General features: G+C 30.6%; 2 protein-coding genes across 5 annotated transcripts in view; one reads left to right on the forward strand and one right to left on the reverse strand.

Annotated features, from left to right (window-relative positions):
• The window catches only part of LOC125067160 (modifier of mdg4), a 335,555-nt gene that overhangs the window by 54,624 nt on the left and 260,209 nt on the right, over positions 1 to 20,722 (reverse strand). The gene's annotated exons all lie outside the window — the stretch shown is intronic.
• Positions 9,612 to 11,205, forward strand: LOC125067165. The gene is made up of 2 exons (XM_047675579.1): positions 9,612 to 9,813; positions 10,848 to 11,205. Exons 1-2 carry the CDS (start codon positions 9,645 to 9,647, stop codon positions 11,084 to 11,086), a joined length of 408 nt encoding a protein of 135 aa, XP_047531535.1. The 5' UTR covers positions 9,612 to 9,644; the 3' UTR covers positions 11,087 to 11,205.

Genomic DNA, 20,722 nt, shown 5'->3' on the forward strand with positions numbered 1-20,722 from the left:
CTTTATGCATACATATAGATGGTGTGTTGTTTGAAAAAACTGATCCAATAAATGTTTTTTTAAACTTAATTCGTATTTTGGATTTAAATTGTACTGATTTTAAAATCTCTGTGTTAATGTAAACAAAAGTGTTGGTTGTATATTTTGTTTTCAGAGTTGTTTGATGATAGCAAACGTGTTCACAAAATACCGACGCAACGTGGAAAGTTTCTTATAATGATCGAAGGTTATACTTATTCCCAAATGAGAGACACGGATAATTATTACTGTTCGAAAAAGAATGCAGGATGTAGAGCTCGCGTCAAAGTTAGCCGCGAGGGGATATTACTGCAGAGTACGACACCATCCCACACTCACGAACCTCCTAAATATATGGTCACGACGAGTGGTAGCTACGTAAAAATTTAGTTTCGAGATTATCTGGCATTTTTTTGTGTAATGTTTAAGGAAAGTAGAATGAATAAAGAGTATTATTGAAATTTGTTTTATTTACCTAGACAAACAAGATTTCTGATGAGTATAAAGAACTGACCAATTGTAAAATCCTATGCGCCAAAATATTTAATTTAATAAAAAATAGGACCAGTTTTTACTATTATAACTGGTAAATGTTTCTCTATACACATTTATTTAAAGAAATAATTAACGTAGTTTGATAGCTATTTATGTGATCTGTTCCAGATCTAGATTACCAATTGATTCCTTCCCGAAGAGGTAATCAATTGTTGGTTGCAGAAGGTTATTCGTATACTCAGGTTCGTCCAGACTATTGGAGATGTTCTAGCAAGAGTAAAAACTTAAAATGTGACGCGACTATTCGATTTAAGAATGGGAGGATTATTAAATTCAATAGACATCATTCTCATCCTCCCAAAAAACGAAAGGAGGATGCTGAAGGTAATTATTCATTTGAGTTGTATTGTATGCTTATTTTAAATGGTTTAACATCTCTGACTATTCAGGTCATATCGCAATAATCAGAGATTTTCTAATTCTGATGAAGATCAATGAGTATAAATCAATTAACCTTTTCCCAAGTTGATTCTATGATTTAATTAGATTTGATTTTTAGCTTTGGAGATAAAATACGAAGTTGGCATTTCGCAAAGAGGACGAAGGTTGCTTTTGATCGATGGTTATGCCTTTTCGCAAATCAGAAAGTGTTACTGGATATGTTCAAGCAAATTCCCCGACTGTAAAGCAAGACTTCAACTTAACGAAAACGGTGAAATCACCAGTATTTGCAGAGAACATTCTCATCCTCCTAGGAAATACGCAAGAACAGCTGACGGAGAAATTATACGTCTTTATAAATAGATATTGTGTTAAATGTTCTTCTTCAACCAATAAATAAACGCTGACTTTAAAATTTCATGATTTTTGCGACTTTAAATATTGTATATTTAGATTTATTACTTTGTTACTTATGTTAAAATGTATGCTTAAAAAATACCAAAAAAGATTGTTACTATATAATATAAATTAACGATACGGTAATAATTGTTTTATTGTTTTTGGATTTCAATATGTTTAAAAAATTTGATTTTCAATTATGTTAGTATTGTTATGTAATTCTAACATTAAATGTTATCGGCACATCATATCATGAATTCTTTGAGATTATTTGTTGCCCTTCGATTTTGATTTATGTTGCGTTTGTTGAAAATAAAAGTAATTTATTGAGAGCATAAATAAGTAAATTCAGAAAATATGAATGCAAGAACTGTCAAGGTATTTAACTTCTTTTTCTGTAAAACTGATAGGCCTATAAGATAGATGTTATAAACTGTAAATATAATTCATAAGACGTTTTAGACACGATCGAGTACGAAATCGTCCAATCGCGACGAGGCAAGGATTTGATTCTTCTAAATGGATACACATTCTCACAATCCACGCAACGTGTTTGGGTTTGCACAAAATATCCAAAATGCAAGGCGAAGGTCAGCCGGCAGCTGGATGGCATCATATCGACTGCTTCAGAAAAACATAATCATTTGCAAGATAAAATTGTTAGGATGAAGAATGGAAAAATAGTTCGCATTTGAATACATGTATATGTTTTTTTTATGTACAAATATTTTCGCAGAATATGTTTCTGATTTAGAGATGCGATCAAACTAAACGTGTGTTCCAATTTAATTAACTTACTCTATTTCTTTTATCGATTAAGTGAAAAAAAAGTAAATTAACATTCCATTAAATTCATAACTTAAAAATAAGTTTTTTATTAATTTGTCCAAAAATATTCAGTATTAAATGTATGGTCACTTTAACTTTTAATAAAGTCACGTTATTTGTTATTTAAATTAGCGCACTGTCGATTTCCTATTGCTGAGCAAGGCCTTCTCTCCCTTTGAGGAGAACATTTGGAGCTTATTCCAGCTACTGCTAAAGTACGTGATGGTGATTACACGTGTTACAGAATTTCATTGATTCTTGCTTCACGGACTATATGTATAAAACTCATTCAAAAATTTACAATAGCAGTCGGCAGTGGCCAGCATGACTTGATAGTATTTTATAATCTATAATGGCTATAACTAATTTTAAAATAATGTTTACCAATCGAAGATATCAGAATAATTTGTTGCTTTTAATTTGTTTTATAATAAGTGGTACAAAACCCATTCAACAATATATTCAGTAAGACTAAACGAGATATTTTATAAACGAGATCATATATTCAACTAATAAAGGTTTAAATATTACAAATATACTTTTAGACATGTTCGCGTATGATTTCGTTATATCCAGAAGAGGCAAGAATTTGATTCTGTTTAACGGATACACCTTCTCACGGAAAAATAAAACTCGATGGATTTGCACAAAATATCCAAAATGCAAAGCGAAGATCAGTCTTAAACGCGATGGAAACTTATCGAACATATCAGATAATCACAATCACTTCCAAGAAAAATTTGTAAAGATGCTGAATGGAGAAATAGTTCGTGTATAATTTTAGGTAATTCAATGTTATTTAAATATGTTGATATTATATATGATGTACGATTTTTAAATAAATATGTTGTTATATATTGCGACTTCTGAGTTGTTAGAATCTAAAAGTTAAATTGCATTTCAATGTATTTGGCCAAAGAAAACTTTTTGATATTTAATTTTCCTTAATTTTTAGGGAGATTGCAATACGATATTGTGAAATCTCAGAGAGGTAGAGATCTAATTTTAGTGGAAGGATATACTTATGCTATGAGTGGTAACTGTCGGTGGGTATGTTCCACCCATTACCCGTCCTGTAAAGCGAAGCTTAAATTGAATAAAGAAGATCGTATTGAACTTTATCAAAATAATCACAATCATCAACCCAAAAAAATATGTCGAACAAAGGTTGGCCAGTGTTACAGATATTAAAGAACACGAAGAGGACATCAACTTTTAAAGATCTAAATAATTTCGATTTAAATGCTGGCAAACGACCATAAGGGACTCTGATGTACAGCTTGCAATGCAGACGATTGTAGCTCGTAGTCTGATAAATGATTTTTCTAAGAGAAAAGAGACCGTTCTATTCCATCCACAACAATAGGTCTCAAAGCGTTGAAACCAGCGACACCTTAACACTCTCTTGAGAATAAGAAAACTTAAGAAAGGAATTTGTATAACTTGAGAGGAGTGAGAAATTGAGTCGTACAAATAATGTTTGTGTTTGTTTTTTGTTTTTTATTTTTTTATTTTAATTTTCTTTAATTATTGATGTATACAATAGCTTAGCATATTGGTCTTAAAACTATAGAGGTTGTTACGATAAACTTTGTTTCACAAATCAGAGGAACTATTTTACTGGTTACGATATTGCAACTGTTATTATTCAATCAATTAACTTGTCTTTTTATTTTTTATTGAATAAAGCCAGTAACGATTAATAGGAGGAAAATAAAGGAGATTATTATAGATACACACACACACAATTAATTTCTATATATTTTTTAATGTGTTATTTACTTATCAATGGTTGACATTTAAGCTTGTTGCCTTTAATTTAACTGGTTTTATGTTTTAAAGTAAATCTAAGTCGACCCAGTGGTTAGAAGACGTGATTCTCAACCGATGATTATGGATTCAAACTCCGGCAAGTAGACTTGTGGAATAAGCCTCTCCTTGAAAGGAGATGAGGCCTCAGTCCAGCAGTGTAACATTGACTGGCTGTTACTTTAAGTACTAAAGACTGTTGAATACTATCAGCAATATTTAATTGTAAATCATATGGTATAACAAAAATGAAATTATTTAATACAGAGGCTTATAAAATAAGTTAAAATATTGTTTAAATGTGTCAATAAACAAAATTTATTCGATGTTGTAACGTGGTCAGTGTGTATCGATGTCTCAGTCATGGTTAATAAATGTATTCTAACCGAATAAAGAAGGAAAAATTGTACTTTATTTCTAAACACAAACCTACAAAAAAATCTTCAACGATTTATCAACAGTGTACAGATCTTTCAATCGAAAATATATTTTGTCGAAATAGTTTATTGCTTTTAGTTTAGCTTTAGTTTAGAGAAATAAAACCGTAACTAAAAGAGGTTTAAGTAAAACAAATTTACTTTTAGAATTGATCGAGTATGATTTCGTTAAATCCAGAAGAGGCAAGGATTTGATTCTGCTAAATGGATTCACATTTTCCCGAAAAACCCACAGTCGATGGATTTGCACAAAATACCCGAAATGCAAAGCGAAGATCAGTCGAAGACCTGATGGAGTATTATCAAACATATCCGGAAATCACAATCATTACCAAGAAAAATTTATACAAATGCAGAATGGAGAAATACGTCGCGTTTGAAAGCTAGATAGGTTTTAAGTGTTTTCTTTAAATCATTTTGTGGCATAAAATATGATGTACTTGTTTTTTTTAAATAAATAATATATATATATATCATTTTTCTACTTGTTAGTTATTCATAAGTTTATAAGTTTTTGGATATTTCGTTTGATCAAAGACAACTTTTAATATAAATGCATAAAGCAAGATATTTAATTTGAATTTGCTTAATTTTTAGGCACATTGCAATACGATGTTGTGAAATCTCAGAGAGGAAGGGATCTCCTTTTAGTGGAAGGTTTTACTTATGCTAGAAGTGGTCATTATCGTTGGATATGTTCCACCCACCATCCGTCCTGTAAAGCGAAGCTTAAGTTAAATAAAGAAGGCCGCATCGAACTTTATCTTAATAATCACAATCATCAACCTAAAAAGATATTTCGAACACAGACCGGCCAGTGTTTCAGATTTTAGAGGAGATAAAGAGGATATCAATTTCAATAGATTAAAACAATTTCACTTAATTTGAAAACAAATTCAGAGAAGAATAATAATTTTACGAGTATCAACGAGAACTTTATCTTTTTGGCTACCGTGTGTGTTTGAGACTTCATGTATATTTATTATTATTATAAAGCGCAGAACTGGAAATCTAAAGAGGAATTTATATTTTTTTAAGAAAGACACAAAGCCGATCCTCTGTCTACCTTATAAATGTTTAAGTCAGATTCTATCGCTGATTTGTGTTCTTAAACAATCGTACTCAATGTTACTTCGATTATTTTAGTTTTTTTTTTACTCGGTGCTTAGTGCCTTTTGCGACCCTTCAATTATGTTAAGTTTTAAATATGAGGGTATATACTCAATATAAATAGGTTTAAAAAATGTAACCCTTTCTAATTTCCCTTGTTAATGTACGCCTTTTTAAAAAAAAAATCGTGGTTTTAACGGAACCACAATTAATGGAGTTATGTATTCTTGTATTTATTGATATTCTATTTCTTATTTTCTATTTCTTATTTTATTGATATTCCGAAAGAAAACGGGTAAATGTAGAAAAATTATAACTGATCCCCTCCACCCATAGTCTTTCGTCTTAAAAATGTAACGTGTTTTCAGATCTATTAGTAACCTTTTTAATCCGTAAACGCGTTGCCACTGATTAAATCTGATATGTTATTTTTTGTGAAATTACACTGGCCTACTACTTCTTTGAACTGGAAACTGGCAATACTTTACTTACTTATTATGATATAGATAAAATTTGTTTGCTGGTAAAATAACTGGTGAATGGTTGATACCATACCAGAGCCACTCGTACGAAACAGAACAAAAGTATGTTAATAGTATAGGGTATATAGGAACTACAAACATAGAACTAAAAAGCTAAAAATTATTATATCATACATATTAATTTTTAGTTTGTATTTGTTTAGTTTTATGGACTTATATATCATTTTAATTTTATAAATTGAATATAATTTCGATAGCCTGAGGCTACAGAAATTAAAGTTGACATAAAATACTGCAACAAAGATGCCTTCTAGTTTTAAGTGATTAAATATTTACATAATCTTTATGTTTTATTTTCCTTATTTCTTAGAACTTTCCTATTATAATATAACCATACCTTAAATATTGATATTTAAAAATATATTTAACCGACATAGACTAACATTTTGTAGTTTTATGTTTGTTTTAATAGATTCTGGTTCTGACGATAATAATGGTAATGACGACGATAAAGATGAAGAGGTGAAGTACGGGATTGTGACGTCACAACGTGGAAAGCCCATGGTCTTTATTGGAGGATATACGTTTTCACAGTCCACTACCACACAATGGTGCTGTTCCGCAAAACTACCGAGTTGCAAGGCAAGGCTTAGATTATGTGATGGCGTTGTAACAGAACTCGACAACAGACATTCTCATAAACCAAGGGCGTATATTAAGACTAAAGAAGGGCAAATAGTGCGTATTTGAGGAATGTATTTGTTGTTATTGTGATTATTTAGTAATGCTATGATGTATAATTGTATGTGTTAATCGTAATGTTTAGAACAATTGTTATATATAGGCATATGCGTCTGGTGATACTTTTATATTACTTTGGTATGGAAGTACCTTTATTATTTCGTTTGTTATGACTTTGTTGCGAATAAGTATTCCGGTACCAATTTACCTTTAAATGAGTTGTTTAGTTTTAGTTTTTATGCTTGTTTCATACGTGTTTATTTATAATTTTACAGTAATTTATTAAATCTTATCGGCGTCGAAGCGACCTACTGATTAAAACGTATGAATCCTCACCGAAGATGTCGTGTCTAAATGATCATTTACATTTTATGTGATTTGAATTCATAACTCATCTCGTGGTTAGCGGTGAATGAAAGCATTTGGAGTGGACTTCTTTCATCCAACACATGCAGTGTTGGATCAAATCCCGCCACATGTGCACGCTTCAGTTGAGTAACCTTGATCTCGAGAGGAGGAAACCGACATGTAGTGAACCATTTACAAGTCTCAACATATCGACACAATCAGATGACACGTTTTTATTTATGAAGCATTTTTAACCAGATGTTGAGTATTATAAATTACCTTTTAAGCGATATATGATATTTTAATTTGCTCTATAAAGTGTTTAATAACAAACAATAATTTGAAAAAGTTTGTCAAATAAATAATATCAAAGATTAGACACAGTTTTTTATTTAATATCTTGTTGGTCAAACGTATTTTGTCTATTAGTAAATAACTTTGTTTTCATATGACGGTTACGACTTAATATACTGTTAAATGAAATATTTTATATTTATGAATATTATTTCTGAAGTAAATGACAGATGTCGGAATATTTCTTTGCAGATGATTCCAAGTTCATAACACTGCGGGGAAATAAAAGATTGCTCATGATAAACGGCTTCACTTTTGCGAAGGCTAACAAACGACACTGGTACTGTTCGAAGAAGGGAAAGGGTTGTAAAGCGCGGGCTTACTTAAATTGCAATGAGACAGAATTAGATTTTTGTGACAATATACATAATCACGAACCGCCCGTGTACGCGCACGCTTCTTCGGGACAATATGTGAAAATTAGTGGTTGATTTTCGATCACAAATTATGAGACGGAATAATTTACTATATTGTCACAGATTCGAGCTCATCTCTAGGAAAAATATTACACTTTGTCTCACTGATCAAATCATTATTATACATAGATTGAGTGAACTTATTGAAATAAATAAATAATAAATAAGATCTCTTTTTGTATTATTTTTTCAGCACAATGTAATTGGATCAGTGATATATTTTTTTTTTAGAATATGTTAACTAAAATTTTATTTTTATTATGCAGCTTTTGAAATGATAAGTCTGCCGGGCAACAAGACGTTGTTAATGCTGAATGGTTATACCTACGCTCAGACAACTAAACGGCACTGGTATTGCTCTAAGAGATTTAAGGGTTGTCAAGCAAAAGTTTTTCTGAGCGTCGACGAATTGGACATAGTGTTCTGTGACGTGAACCACGACCATGATCCTCCAGTATATCGACAAGGATCAGATGGATTTTATATAAAAATTAGGGGCTGATACATTGAAGTTGAAAATTTCGACGAGTATTATATAAGTGAGTAGTAACTCCAATGATTTCAGATCACAGTTAAGATATTCAATGTAGAAGATAACTAAGAAGCATAAATAAGAGAGTATTCTTTGGATTACTTTTAATGTTGAGTCGATTAAATATAAAACTTAAAATGTTTGTATTATTAATTATCTTTCATACATTTCTTATGCAAGTATTTTTGTTGATTATTTAAGTCATTGGGTTTATATTAAGTGCATATTTAAGCTATTGTTTAAGTGCAATGTTTCGAAGCTGGCTGGAATTTCTCATAATTAATTTATTCGTTGGTAATAATAAAGTTATTATAGTTTAGAAGACATTGTATATTCATTACGATGATTTTTTTTCAGGCTATTCGTTTATATCCTCTGGATATAAAAACAAATTGATGCTAATGGGTGGTTATACCTTCGCGCAAATGCACTCGCAGAAACATTGGTATTGTTCGCAAAAGAGGAAGGGGTGTAAAGCAAAGGTTAAGCTCAATGACGAGGGAAAGGTCATGTCAGCTGTGACAGATCACTGTCACAACCCCCCAAAGATACACATCACAGATAGTGGTCATTATTTAATTTTAAGAAATGTAGAACGTCACCATAGTGCGTTTCCTTTAAAATAGTTGGCAATTTTTGTACATGCAACATTTGCAATTCTTCAAAAAAAAAAAGAAAGGAAGAAAGAAAGAACTTTTTGTAATTGCAGAGACTTTCCTGTTTTCCTTTGCTGTAGTCGCCGATATGCAATATAAATGTATATTTATATTTAATATAAATTACATTATTATTTTTAATATACATAAAGTTTGTTTGTATTATAATGTAAAAATAAACTTAAGTTGTTGTTGTTAAGGTTAAACGTTACTTTGAAATTTTTAAGATAATAATATTTAATTTAATAAAGGATATAAACGGAATAGTATCTTTTTAATTAGTTAAAGTTTTCCTTGATAATAAAATATATATAAAAGTAGGTGTTTGGGTTGTGTGTACATCCATATAGGAAGGTACAGGTAAGACATAAATTATATTCTTCCTCCAATTGTTTGTGTAAGATACTCTGTACTCTCTTCCACGTAGTCTTTCACCGTTACGTTTGTATTTCAATATTATATTTTATATTATAATTTCAAAATGTATTAAACAGCTTAGTGGGTGAAATATATATACTAAATATTTGTCACTTTCAGGTTATGTCTTGATACCAACCGGTCTGAAGCACAAATTGTTAATGTTGGAAGGTTTCACGTTCGCTCAGACTATAAATCGTCGATACTGGTATTGTTCTAAAAGAAAAATCGGCTGTAAAGCTAGAGTCAGACTCGGTGAAGACGGTAGAATAATTTTTGCGTTTAATCAACACAATCACGTGCCTCCAAGGTACCACATTTCGAGTAAGGGTAAATACATCCTTATAAAATAAATTCACGTGAGCAGTGGTTGTGATGTAGTATTATAGTTATTTAAGAAATAAAACATGTTACTTTTGTTTGTGCATTTATTTGTTTGTAAAAACCGTTTCTTACATTCAGTTTGGCTGGTAGAAATGTTACATTAAGCCTATATTTTAATTGCATATTACATTTAAGTACGATGTAATAAATTATTAAAGTCAGTACATTATATTCATGTAGCTTTACATTTGCATTTTTTGCGAGTAAACATATATGTTTATGTTAAATATAATTCGTTATTTATTATTAAATAATATATCCTAATAATGTTATGATAGTGGCTTTATTAATAATTAATTTGAAATGCTATATTAACATGGTTATTTTAATTACTACCAGTATTTAAAACGGGATATTTACCATGTTTTTTATTTTTAGATGTCGAAATATCGAGCTCCACTAAATAAAAATCATGGTAAATACCCCGTTTTAAATACTGTTAGTAATTTGAAATTCATTTTGTTAGTACTGTAGTTTAGCTATTGGTTAACAAATGATATCAATTCAAGTCCTTGTGAATTGCTTTCAAAAAAGTTCATAGGTTATCTCGCCACATAGGAGTTTAATCAGTAAATCGGATCGTAAGAGATAAACAATGTTATTTAATAGAATATATTTTTATTATTAATTACAGTTTTTTTTTTCATTTGAACGTTTACTTAATTTTTTATAATGTTATACAACGCTTTAAGTATGAAATCTTCTTAATAGGGTTGAGTGTTTTGAACTCTCTAAGGCTTCTAAAATAGATTTTATTGAAAGCAAATTAAAGTAGAACTTTGTTCGCAAGACTAAATATTTATTTCTATTGTTTTCCTGAAAAGGTCAAGAAAAATATTAAATTAGTTGCAAAAAATTTTATATCAAACAATGTATCAGGTTTAATGTTTTGATGTCCTAGAATGTTCTAGAAAAATAATACAAGTATAAATAATATTCGATAAATATTACTTTTGACTCAATAATGAAATCATTTGCAGATGTTTTAGAATTTGTACCAAGTAATCGTGGGAAAGGTATCACACTTATATACAAGGGGCACACATATGCACACATACACACCAAGACACGCTGGTATTGTTCTAAGAAGGCAAAAGGATGTAAAGCAAGACTCAGCACTACCGCTGAAGGTGTTTTGGTTGAAGTTCTTGAATCATATCACAACCACGAACCGCCTACGCTGTATAGAACCAATGATGGAAAAGTTCATAGGCTGTAAAAATAAATTACGTTATATTTTTAGAACAAGAACAATCGATTTCGATTCGATATGTATCGTGCGGTGGGGTGTTTGATAGTTGGTTCGAGCCTATCTGTACTATAATGTAATAACAAAAAGTCTATAATAAAATTATTCGCAAATCATAGATACTGAAGTTTCTTTTCACAACTGATGACTCTTTAATTAGACTCGTATTTGTACATCGGTTGGAATATGAATGTATAAATAATAAAATAATAAGAAAATGACATCAGATTATCTAGAAAAGGATGTGTGTAATATTGTCTTTAGATATCATAGAATAATAATTTAAATATATTTTTTATAACTAAGTACTCATACACAATATATACACTATTAAGCAACAAAAAGGTTTACGTGAATCATGTTAACTGCACTTAAAATTTGTTTATTAAATAGTACCAAAAAATTTTAACATGTTTCCCTGTTTTGTACGTCATAGTAAATCAACTCTCGTGATGTAATAATTTTTAGGCACTTTTGAATTTTATGATGGACGAGCAAAGTTTAACGTTTCAGTCCAAGGACAGTCTCCTTTCATTCAATTAATAAAACTGCAACGATATATTTAATATAATAAAAGATGCACATCTATACTGGACGTAGATATTATACTCCAAATATAATTAGTTAAATTCATCAATCAGTTGAAGATTCTCACTTAAACTTGACGTGACTTACATCCAGCATGAGGAAGCTAATGTGTGGTGGTGTATTCCAAAATGTCGAATTAACGAAATTGAGTTCATACTTTGATATCGTTTTGCAGATGTATTGGAATTCATGCCCAGTAATCGTGGTAAGGGCATGATACTTATATACAAAGGATATACCTACGCACATATGACCCACAGAACTAGATGGTATTGTTCTAAGAAGAAAGCTGGTTGCAGGGCTCGACTGATCACCACTAATGAGGGAGAGTTGTTAAAAGTAACTGAAGCTCATCACAACCATCCCCCACCGTCATTGTATAGAACACCCGACGGCAAACTTTTTAAGTTGCGATGAATTATAAAAAAATCTAGTACATATTTGTAATTGTAATTATTAATATAAATGTTATTAAACAAATATTCTAGTATTATTCAATATGGTATAAGTTTATTTGTTCTATGGTAATTGATGAATAACAGGGTTTATAAGGTCAAAAGTCGTTAGAGGTCAGTGATTATCGAAATAATAATGATTGTACCGTTTAAATAATGTTTAATATTTTTGCAGATGTTCTTGAATTCATACCAAGTAATCGCGGCAAGGGTTTCACTCTTATATATAAGGGTTACACATACGCCCATATGCGCAGCAAAACACGATGGTATTGTTCTAAAAAGGCGAAAGGGTGTAAAGCAAAACTTCGGACAACCGTTGAGGGAGATTTGATTGCAATCATTGAATCTCGTCACAATCATCAACCTCCAACACTTTATAGAACAGTTGATGGAAAAGTACACAGAGTTTGAAGATTATTTGAGTTGCAGTGTCAAAACAACGATAAACATATCAAGCTAAATGGTAAAAAGCGATACGTATAACTAAAGCAAACGTAGTCTAGGCTCTGTGTGTGGGTTTTGTCTGTAACATGGATGTGGGCGCTGAGCGTGTATTAAATTTCAGTGCAGGCTCACCTAAAGGGGGAACCCCCACTAACCCATTATTCCATACATCCAATCAGCTATAGGTTATTTGTATTGATGTTGTACTTGGTATTTGAGTTTTATGGTGAGGGATACTCTCAACCTTTAATATAGAAATTAATATTGGTATATCTGTGACTTAGAAATTTTTTGAACTAAGGATATGTCAATATTAATGGTGAATATTTTTATGCTATAAACTTAGTTGTAACTTGACGCTAGATCAACAATACATCTATTTCTATACCGTTCATCCGGTCGCCTTGACAATAAATATACACAAACAGGTATGGCAGTGTTTGCCGGCTTTTGTTGGTATGTAATTATGAAAGAAAGAGTTAAAAAAAACAAGTTAATGCAGTTCTTCTTCTGTTGTCAACTTTTGTATTTGTTTCAAACAAAGGTTATATTAAGATATAGTTATTCTTCTCGGTACAAAACAATATTTTCTAATAAATTATTTTAAAGAATTAAATCTTTGTTAATCGTTATACATTCTATATAATTTTTCAAAATCCTGTCGTATTTACAACAAACAAAACGATGAAGAAAAGTACGTGTACGTTTTGCAAATGTAACTATAAACTAAAATTCTTGCAGATAATCTTGTGATAACGCCAAACGCTCGCGGAACTAGCTTCTCTCTCATATATAAAGGATTCACATTCTCACACATGCACACAAATAACAAAACTAGGTGGTACTGTTCGAAGAGAGTGTCAGGCTGCAAGGCCAAGATTATCACAACACCTGAAGGAGAACTATTACAATGTACCGGAGAGCATAATCACTATCCGCCTAAACTGTACAAGACCAGCGATGGTCGAGTGGCTAGACTTTATCGTTAATAAATAATTGAATCCATGTTACGTGTTATAATTAATCATATATATTATATGTTTTTAAACGACTTTTCTGTTTTAATCTTTGATTAAAATTGTTATTTATATTATTCGTTTATGTACTATATGATACGTGTTATACAGAAGTATCCAAACCAAAAAAAATAAATAAGGTATCGTGGCCAAATACTTAAAAATCTTAAGTATTCTCATATAAAAGGTCTCATTTCATTTTGTCCAGAAGAGCTATTTATGGGAGTATAGCAACCAAAAATTATAAAAAAAAAAGATTCAAAAAGCAGAAACAATTCCAGACTTTCAGTAGAAAATAGGAACTAAGATTTAAAAATAATTATTTTGCATAGATGTTTCACGTGGCTTGGGTTTAAAAAATAAAAAAGAAACAATTTTTTGCTTAAATGATCCAGAAGCATTCGAAAGAAGTCTACAGAATGCATTTCAAGTTGCAATTATGAAAACGATTAAATCGTTTTGAAATATCGGAGGACAATTAGTAATATCAAAAAAGTTTATTAAAATATTATTTTATTATATGTAGTATTAATCAAATTATTTTACAACTGATACCTAATAATTAAACATACATATTTTGATGTTCGGGCTGTATTTGATTTTTTTATGTCTGATGATTGTTTTATCTGAATTTGTATTCCTAACTTTGCTGTGCGTGTGTATAAACGTATAATATTGAAAATGGCTGACGGAAACAAAGAGCTTCAATGTATATTTTGTTAAAACATATACTACACGTAAAAGGGAGCAAACTTGGACTTTCTTTCTTTAAAATTGTGTAGAATTTAAAGGGAATATTACATAAAGGAATTTGATCAACTTTCGAACGTACGAAGTTTTTAGTTTACAAATTATCCAGGGGCTCTATATAACTGTATCTAGAATGTATGAAAGCCTATTTTCAAAACAAATAATAGGAAAAACTATATTAAAAGGTTTTTAAAATAATACACATAACCTTATTTAACAGGGTTATTGTTACTAGATTAAATTCTCCATTTAAATCTTAACAAGTTCTAGTAGTGTTTCTGTGGGTGGAACATTTCTGTACAATACGGTCCTTATGTGCAAATTTATTCGATGGTGCGAAAAAATATTACGACTGACTGTTATCGAATTTTCTCTTAAATTATTTTAAATTTAATGGATTTTTTAAATTAAATTGAATGATGTTATTTATTTTTAATTTAAGGTATTTTTGACTTTTTAAGTCATTCATACTTATTATAAAACATTTTCATTGACAGTAATTTTGAAATATTTCAGATGTAATAGAATATATACCCAGTAACCGTAAAGGTAGTTTACTAGTATATAAAGGATATACATTTGCATCAATGACCAGCAAGAATCGCTGGTATTGTTCTAAAAAACAGGGCGGATGTAAAGTCAAGCTGACAACGAAATCAGATGGTCAACTATTAAATATTGAAGGCCATCACAACCATCCGCCTCCAAGTCTTTTTCGTACCGCCAATGGACAGATCTTAAAGGTTTAAATAAAACAATTGGTATTAATATCCGTTTGTATACCTGCCGTGCGACTAAAATAGAAAAATCGAAGATGACATCTACAGGCTGCGTGGGCAAAATCGCAAGCGCTAGGAGAGCCGTCGTGTGTTGTCGTGCGACGGCTGGTCGCAGTGGGTGATTGTAATCGATCGTGGAAATAGTCAGCCGGAGGACTTGCAAGCGATCGCCCGCTGCATGAACGGGTTTATGTTGTGTCTGCCGTAAGCTACGTCGCTGTATTCATTGGATGGCGGTTTCGAATGGATTATAATAATACTCTAGCTACATGTTTCTTTTTTTTTAATCTGTCTTCTTCCAATTCTTGATATATGTAACTTTTTCGACGTTACCATGCTACCTGTAATGCTTATTGTTAAGCTGTATTTTGGAAGTCATGGCGCGCGTTAGTATGAGGTGAAGTGACGCTTGCAAATGCAAACTGCGTTGTGATTAAAGTTTTTCTATAAAGTATGTGTTTAAATGTTTATTTAATTTTAGGAACGTTCGTGAAAATAGTCGTTTATACAAGTAGATATAAAAAGTTTAACAACATCTTGTCTCATAATTTTATTTTATTTATAGATTAATTCTTTTCAAAATTTGCAAAATCAAAATGACTATTTATGTAATAAATAAACTTACTGAAGCTTATGTAGTTTTATTTCCAGCATTGTATTTATGAGAATTTGGACATAATGTCACAATATTAATTGTCAGTAATTCGTCTGTGTAAGTATTCTGTTGTTTGTTCTCGTATGCACGAATGTGGTTTTTATGACGTAATGAATTATTTTCTTTCAGATGAAATAGAATTTATTCCAACTAATCGTGGAGAAGGTACATTGATATTGTTTAAGGGTTATACTTACGTGAACGTTTACAAGAATGTGACGTGGCAGTGTTCGAAGAGGCTAGCTGGCTGTAAGGTCAGGTTGAAAACATCAGCTGATGGAAAGCTGCTCGATATTAGCGGGAATCACAACCACAATCCGCCACAGATGTATCGGACATCTGATGGCAAAATGTTCAGAATTTAAACCATTTTATGTGTTGACATATCCAGCTCTACAACGTTGCGTTCTTTGAGTATTCGTTGTAATTCGCCATGTGGTATCAAACCGATTATTTGGACACAAAAATATGCCTATTGAAGTTAATTATTGATTTTACTTTTAAAATAAGTCAATTAAATGTAATAATTGATTATTTTTAGAGTCTATAAAGCTTTACTATCTCGACATTTTAAATATCTCATGGCATATACATGAATGTTTTTTTCTTAAATGTATTATGCTGGTCTATCGGAGGCTACAGTAGTTATGTATAAAAAACAAATATTCTAGAAATGTTTCGATATGACAAATGAGCTTCTATTTTGTCATAAAATGTCATAATATTTTTTTTCAATAAAGTTTATAATTATAAATAACTGATTTATTATTTTTATCAAGATATATTTGACATTATTAAATTTTTGGACCCATGTTGCTTAAGTCTAATCTATTTATACAGTTAATATATATAATAGTTAATTAAGACGTTAAAAATAAAATAATTTGAAAATCATATCAAATTTTCAAATCCCAACTTGAAGTTTCAATCAGTTTCTTGAGCGATGCTTGAAGTGGATCTCTAGCGGCGTAGTTACGTTTAGTTTTTAATATGATTTTCAATGAAAATGTTTTAATGATAATAAATAATTAAGTCTTTCAGAATACATTTAACCTATTTTTCTTCATCAGATAAGGACGAAGACAGCCCTTTCATCCGACACTATAGACAATACAGACGTGAAAATCCTGAAAAGTTCGAAGTGAAACCGGAGGTGCCGAAGAAAGATCCCTATGAACGTGTCTGCGAAATACTTAATTCTCTTCTGGCCCCTAAAAAGTATTAAATCAAAAAATAGCAAAGGGAGCATTGTGATCAGTCAGAACCACTATCACAAAAACATTTCGTCGTTGCGTTCGCATCTCTTGGTCTGATGTGTGCTACCCTTAATACAAGCGCGTATGTCTCTGTGGTTAAATGATCTCTGATCTGCATTTAATGGATTTTCTCAATTCTTTATAAGTGTTTCGTATGCAATGCTACGATATTATACCCGTGCGAAGCTGGCCGGCGGTCGTTCGTGCGGACTTATCTCTAGTCATAAAGTTTTTTGACTTTTTCTTAGCGTAGGTTTTTAAAATCATCTATGTGTCGTATTATTATTGTCTTTTCAATATCTAGAGTAGTAGGAGTAGTGAATGGATTTAAAAAATTTCGTATTTCAATACGTTGGTGTCTAATTGTCTATTAATCGATTACTTAAGTAATTAAAAAAAAGTATTAATCGCATATATCGCATCTCTATATTTATAGATCTTAAGAATTTGTAGTGTAGGTCATGGACGCAAGAAAAAAAAAACGCTTAAACTCTTTTCTAAAACGATAAATTAGGTAGGTAGTATTGAAAATACTACAGAAGCTCTTTACATGAAAACGTAGTATACTGTTACTTGATTGCCCCTAAAGTTTAATGTCGTAAATATTTCCTTGGATGCAATACGTAAACTTAATTCATGCTACCAGTTTAACTAGATTACGAATTATCTTTTTGTCTCTAACTGAAATTGTATCATAGTGCTAAATTTTAAACATCTATATAAATATTGTAACGTAGAAACAAACTCACTACAAATGATTGATAAAAATAGGCGTTGTATTGGTTTTATTTTAAATTGAACGATACTTACAAAGACCTCGTGCGTAAATATGTATCTATATGCAAGTGGAGTCTGGCCTAGGCCTCTGGATGGACGGATGGACTTAATTTTTTATAGCTATTATGAAGATTACTTATTTATAATTTTTAAAAATATAAGTTATAATGAAATAAAATTGTGCTTAGTAAAATAAAACTATTTTCCTCGTGAATAGGGAATAGGCGAAATATTACAATTTATAGTTATAAAATCGTTTGTCCTAACTATGTATGATCAAACAAAACTATCGCCTCCAGGAGTCTGAAATTTGGTACAAAGGTTTATTTTATTCCATAACCTTCCGCTGAAAAGAGATATTTGTAAATTACAAATCAAATGGAAAGCGAACTGTGTCCGAAAGTCTTTGACATTTGGATTTAGAAAAATTAAATCTTTATTTTTGGTAAAATAATTGCAATGGGCTGCTAACAATTTTATAAACGTTTTCATGTAAAAATTAGCTTCATAAAATTAGCATTTTGAATGTGAACTATTTGCCACTTTACTTGATCTCATCTATGTATAACGTATTGCATATAACTATTCGTATCATAGCATATAAGGCCATATACTCGTATAACAATTAAGACTTTTTAAAAGACTTATTCGTGATAAACTTTGTTATCTATATTATTTAAATTGTTTTGACTGTGATTAAAAAATGACTTTAATTTATAATTTTACACTTTTTTTTTAAAGTATTTGTTTCAATTTATCATTTATTTGTAAGTTTATATAGAATTGTAATATTCATGGATGTGTCGTGAATTAAATAAAAACTTCAATAAAATTAGACCTTTTATTAAATCCTGTAACATAAATGTGAATAAAGATAATGTAATCATGTGATAAATTAATATTTAAAGTACTATTTGTTTTACAGAATACGAAATTATGAAATTGCAAAATGGAAAAAAATTGGTCATGTATAGAAGTCACACGTTCTCCTATCAAGGTAATCAGGGGAAGTCGAAGAGTTACTTGTATTGTTCAAAAAAATTCAGTACAAAATGCACGGCGAAACTGAGATTGAACCAGTATGGTTCAATTATTTTGGCTCAAACTGATCACAACCATGGACCGCCATATTTCCAGAAGTGTTCTAATGGAACTTATATCAAGATATCTTAAAAAAGAAACAAGATTTTTATTTGTATATATGAAATAAATTTATTTGCATTTCATTTACACTTAAAATATTTCTTAATAAATGTAGTATATATGTATTTTAGTTAATAAATATTTTGAGTGAAATTTTATAGTGTGTTTGAAAAATTAGTACACTTACTACTGCTTACAAATAAATGATTTTTAACCCTCGGAATTTTTCCCTAAATCCGTTTAAGTAAAAAAAAAAAATTAAAAGCAACCAATCAAACGTTGGTATGTCAAAGTAATTGAAAAAATTATAATCTATAACCATCTACGGACGATTTCACCTTTCCATAGTTCTCACGTTGATAGTTCTCACAAAACAATAAGTCATAATATTATACTTGGTAATAATGTTTTAATGTTCGAAAAAATAACGAGTCGTAATATTTGACAGTTTTTCAAGTTGTTAAAGCGGTAAAGTAACGATTGACCAAATCGTTGGATAACATGTTTGCCAATAGTATTTGATGCGATGTAGCGCATGCTGCTGTTTTTTTTAAGTATTTACACTGAGAACTTAAGCTGCTGCCAAATCACGACTGTGTAGAATAGTTGCAAGCATAATAGTAGCATTTGCCTCTTGAATCACAATTCCAATTTTCTGGGCCAAAAATTTACCAGCTGTCCTCTCTGCATCTCAGACTGCAATAAGACTGAGTGTTAGGTTTAGATATAAGAGTTTCCGCACTGTTACTTTAATGTCCGAGTATTTAATCTAAAAACGGATTAAAAATATACGGCAGATTCTAATTACTATTTGATTTTATTTATAATAATATATAGTCATTTCTATGAAATTCTGCCAAATGTGTATACATCAAATCGTTGGAGCAGCGTGATGAAAGTACCTTCTAAAAATTTCTCCTCAAAGAGAAAGAAGGCTTAGCCGAGCAGTAGAAAATTTACAGGCATTTACATTACTTTTCTCGCTTTCGTCTTGTTTCATCTAGTCTTCTTCTCGTCGCTACGATTTGCTGAACTATGGGAGTGACGAAATAAAGTTTGCGCCTTTGTTCAATATAAATATAATATTTTTATATCCTCTTGACCGATTTCGGTCATGATGGATATTCTTAACGGAGAATAGCCAACTACGCAGACTATTATAGTGCTTGATTGAATGCGCAAACACAGGTTACTCCAAAAACCAATCCGAAGGTAATCGGACACAATCGGAGAGAGTTCAAGTTAACTTCTAGGTTTTGGAATGCTACTGAATATTTTTTCCAGAATCAATGAACAAATTGTATTGGCTGGAACTTAGGTTTGACTCTAGGAACTCGAGTCTCCTTAGCTAGACACTAGTCGAACTAACAAAAGTAACGTAGGTAAGTATATTTTATAGTTTTTGTCTGAATTAAGATATACAGATGAAAATCAGTTAGGAGGACATTTTTGTTATATGTTTTTGAACATTCTTAATATTCAAATACTCCAAATGTTCTTTGCGACGCTGTAGTTTTGATAATAGCGGTAGTAAGGTTAACAAAATGAAATAGCTTGCTACCAAAAATCCGAACTAGTTTTGGTTTAATTATCAGAAAATACTTTATTTCATCGAAAACAATGAACTTCTTTGGTTTATATAACAGATAGAAGAGTTTATTTCAGATGATTTTTGCTCTTTTCAAATTCATCTGAAATCATTAAAGTTTTACAACATAATATTTCAGGAAAGGGGTTTTT

Source organism: Vanessa atalanta, chromosome 11 (genome assembly GCF_905147765.1).
Source record: "Vanessa atalanta chromosome 11, ilVanAtal1.2, whole genome shotgun sequence".
Taxonomy (NCBI): Eukaryota; Metazoa; Arthropoda; class Insecta; order Lepidoptera; family Nymphalidae; genus Vanessa; species Vanessa atalanta.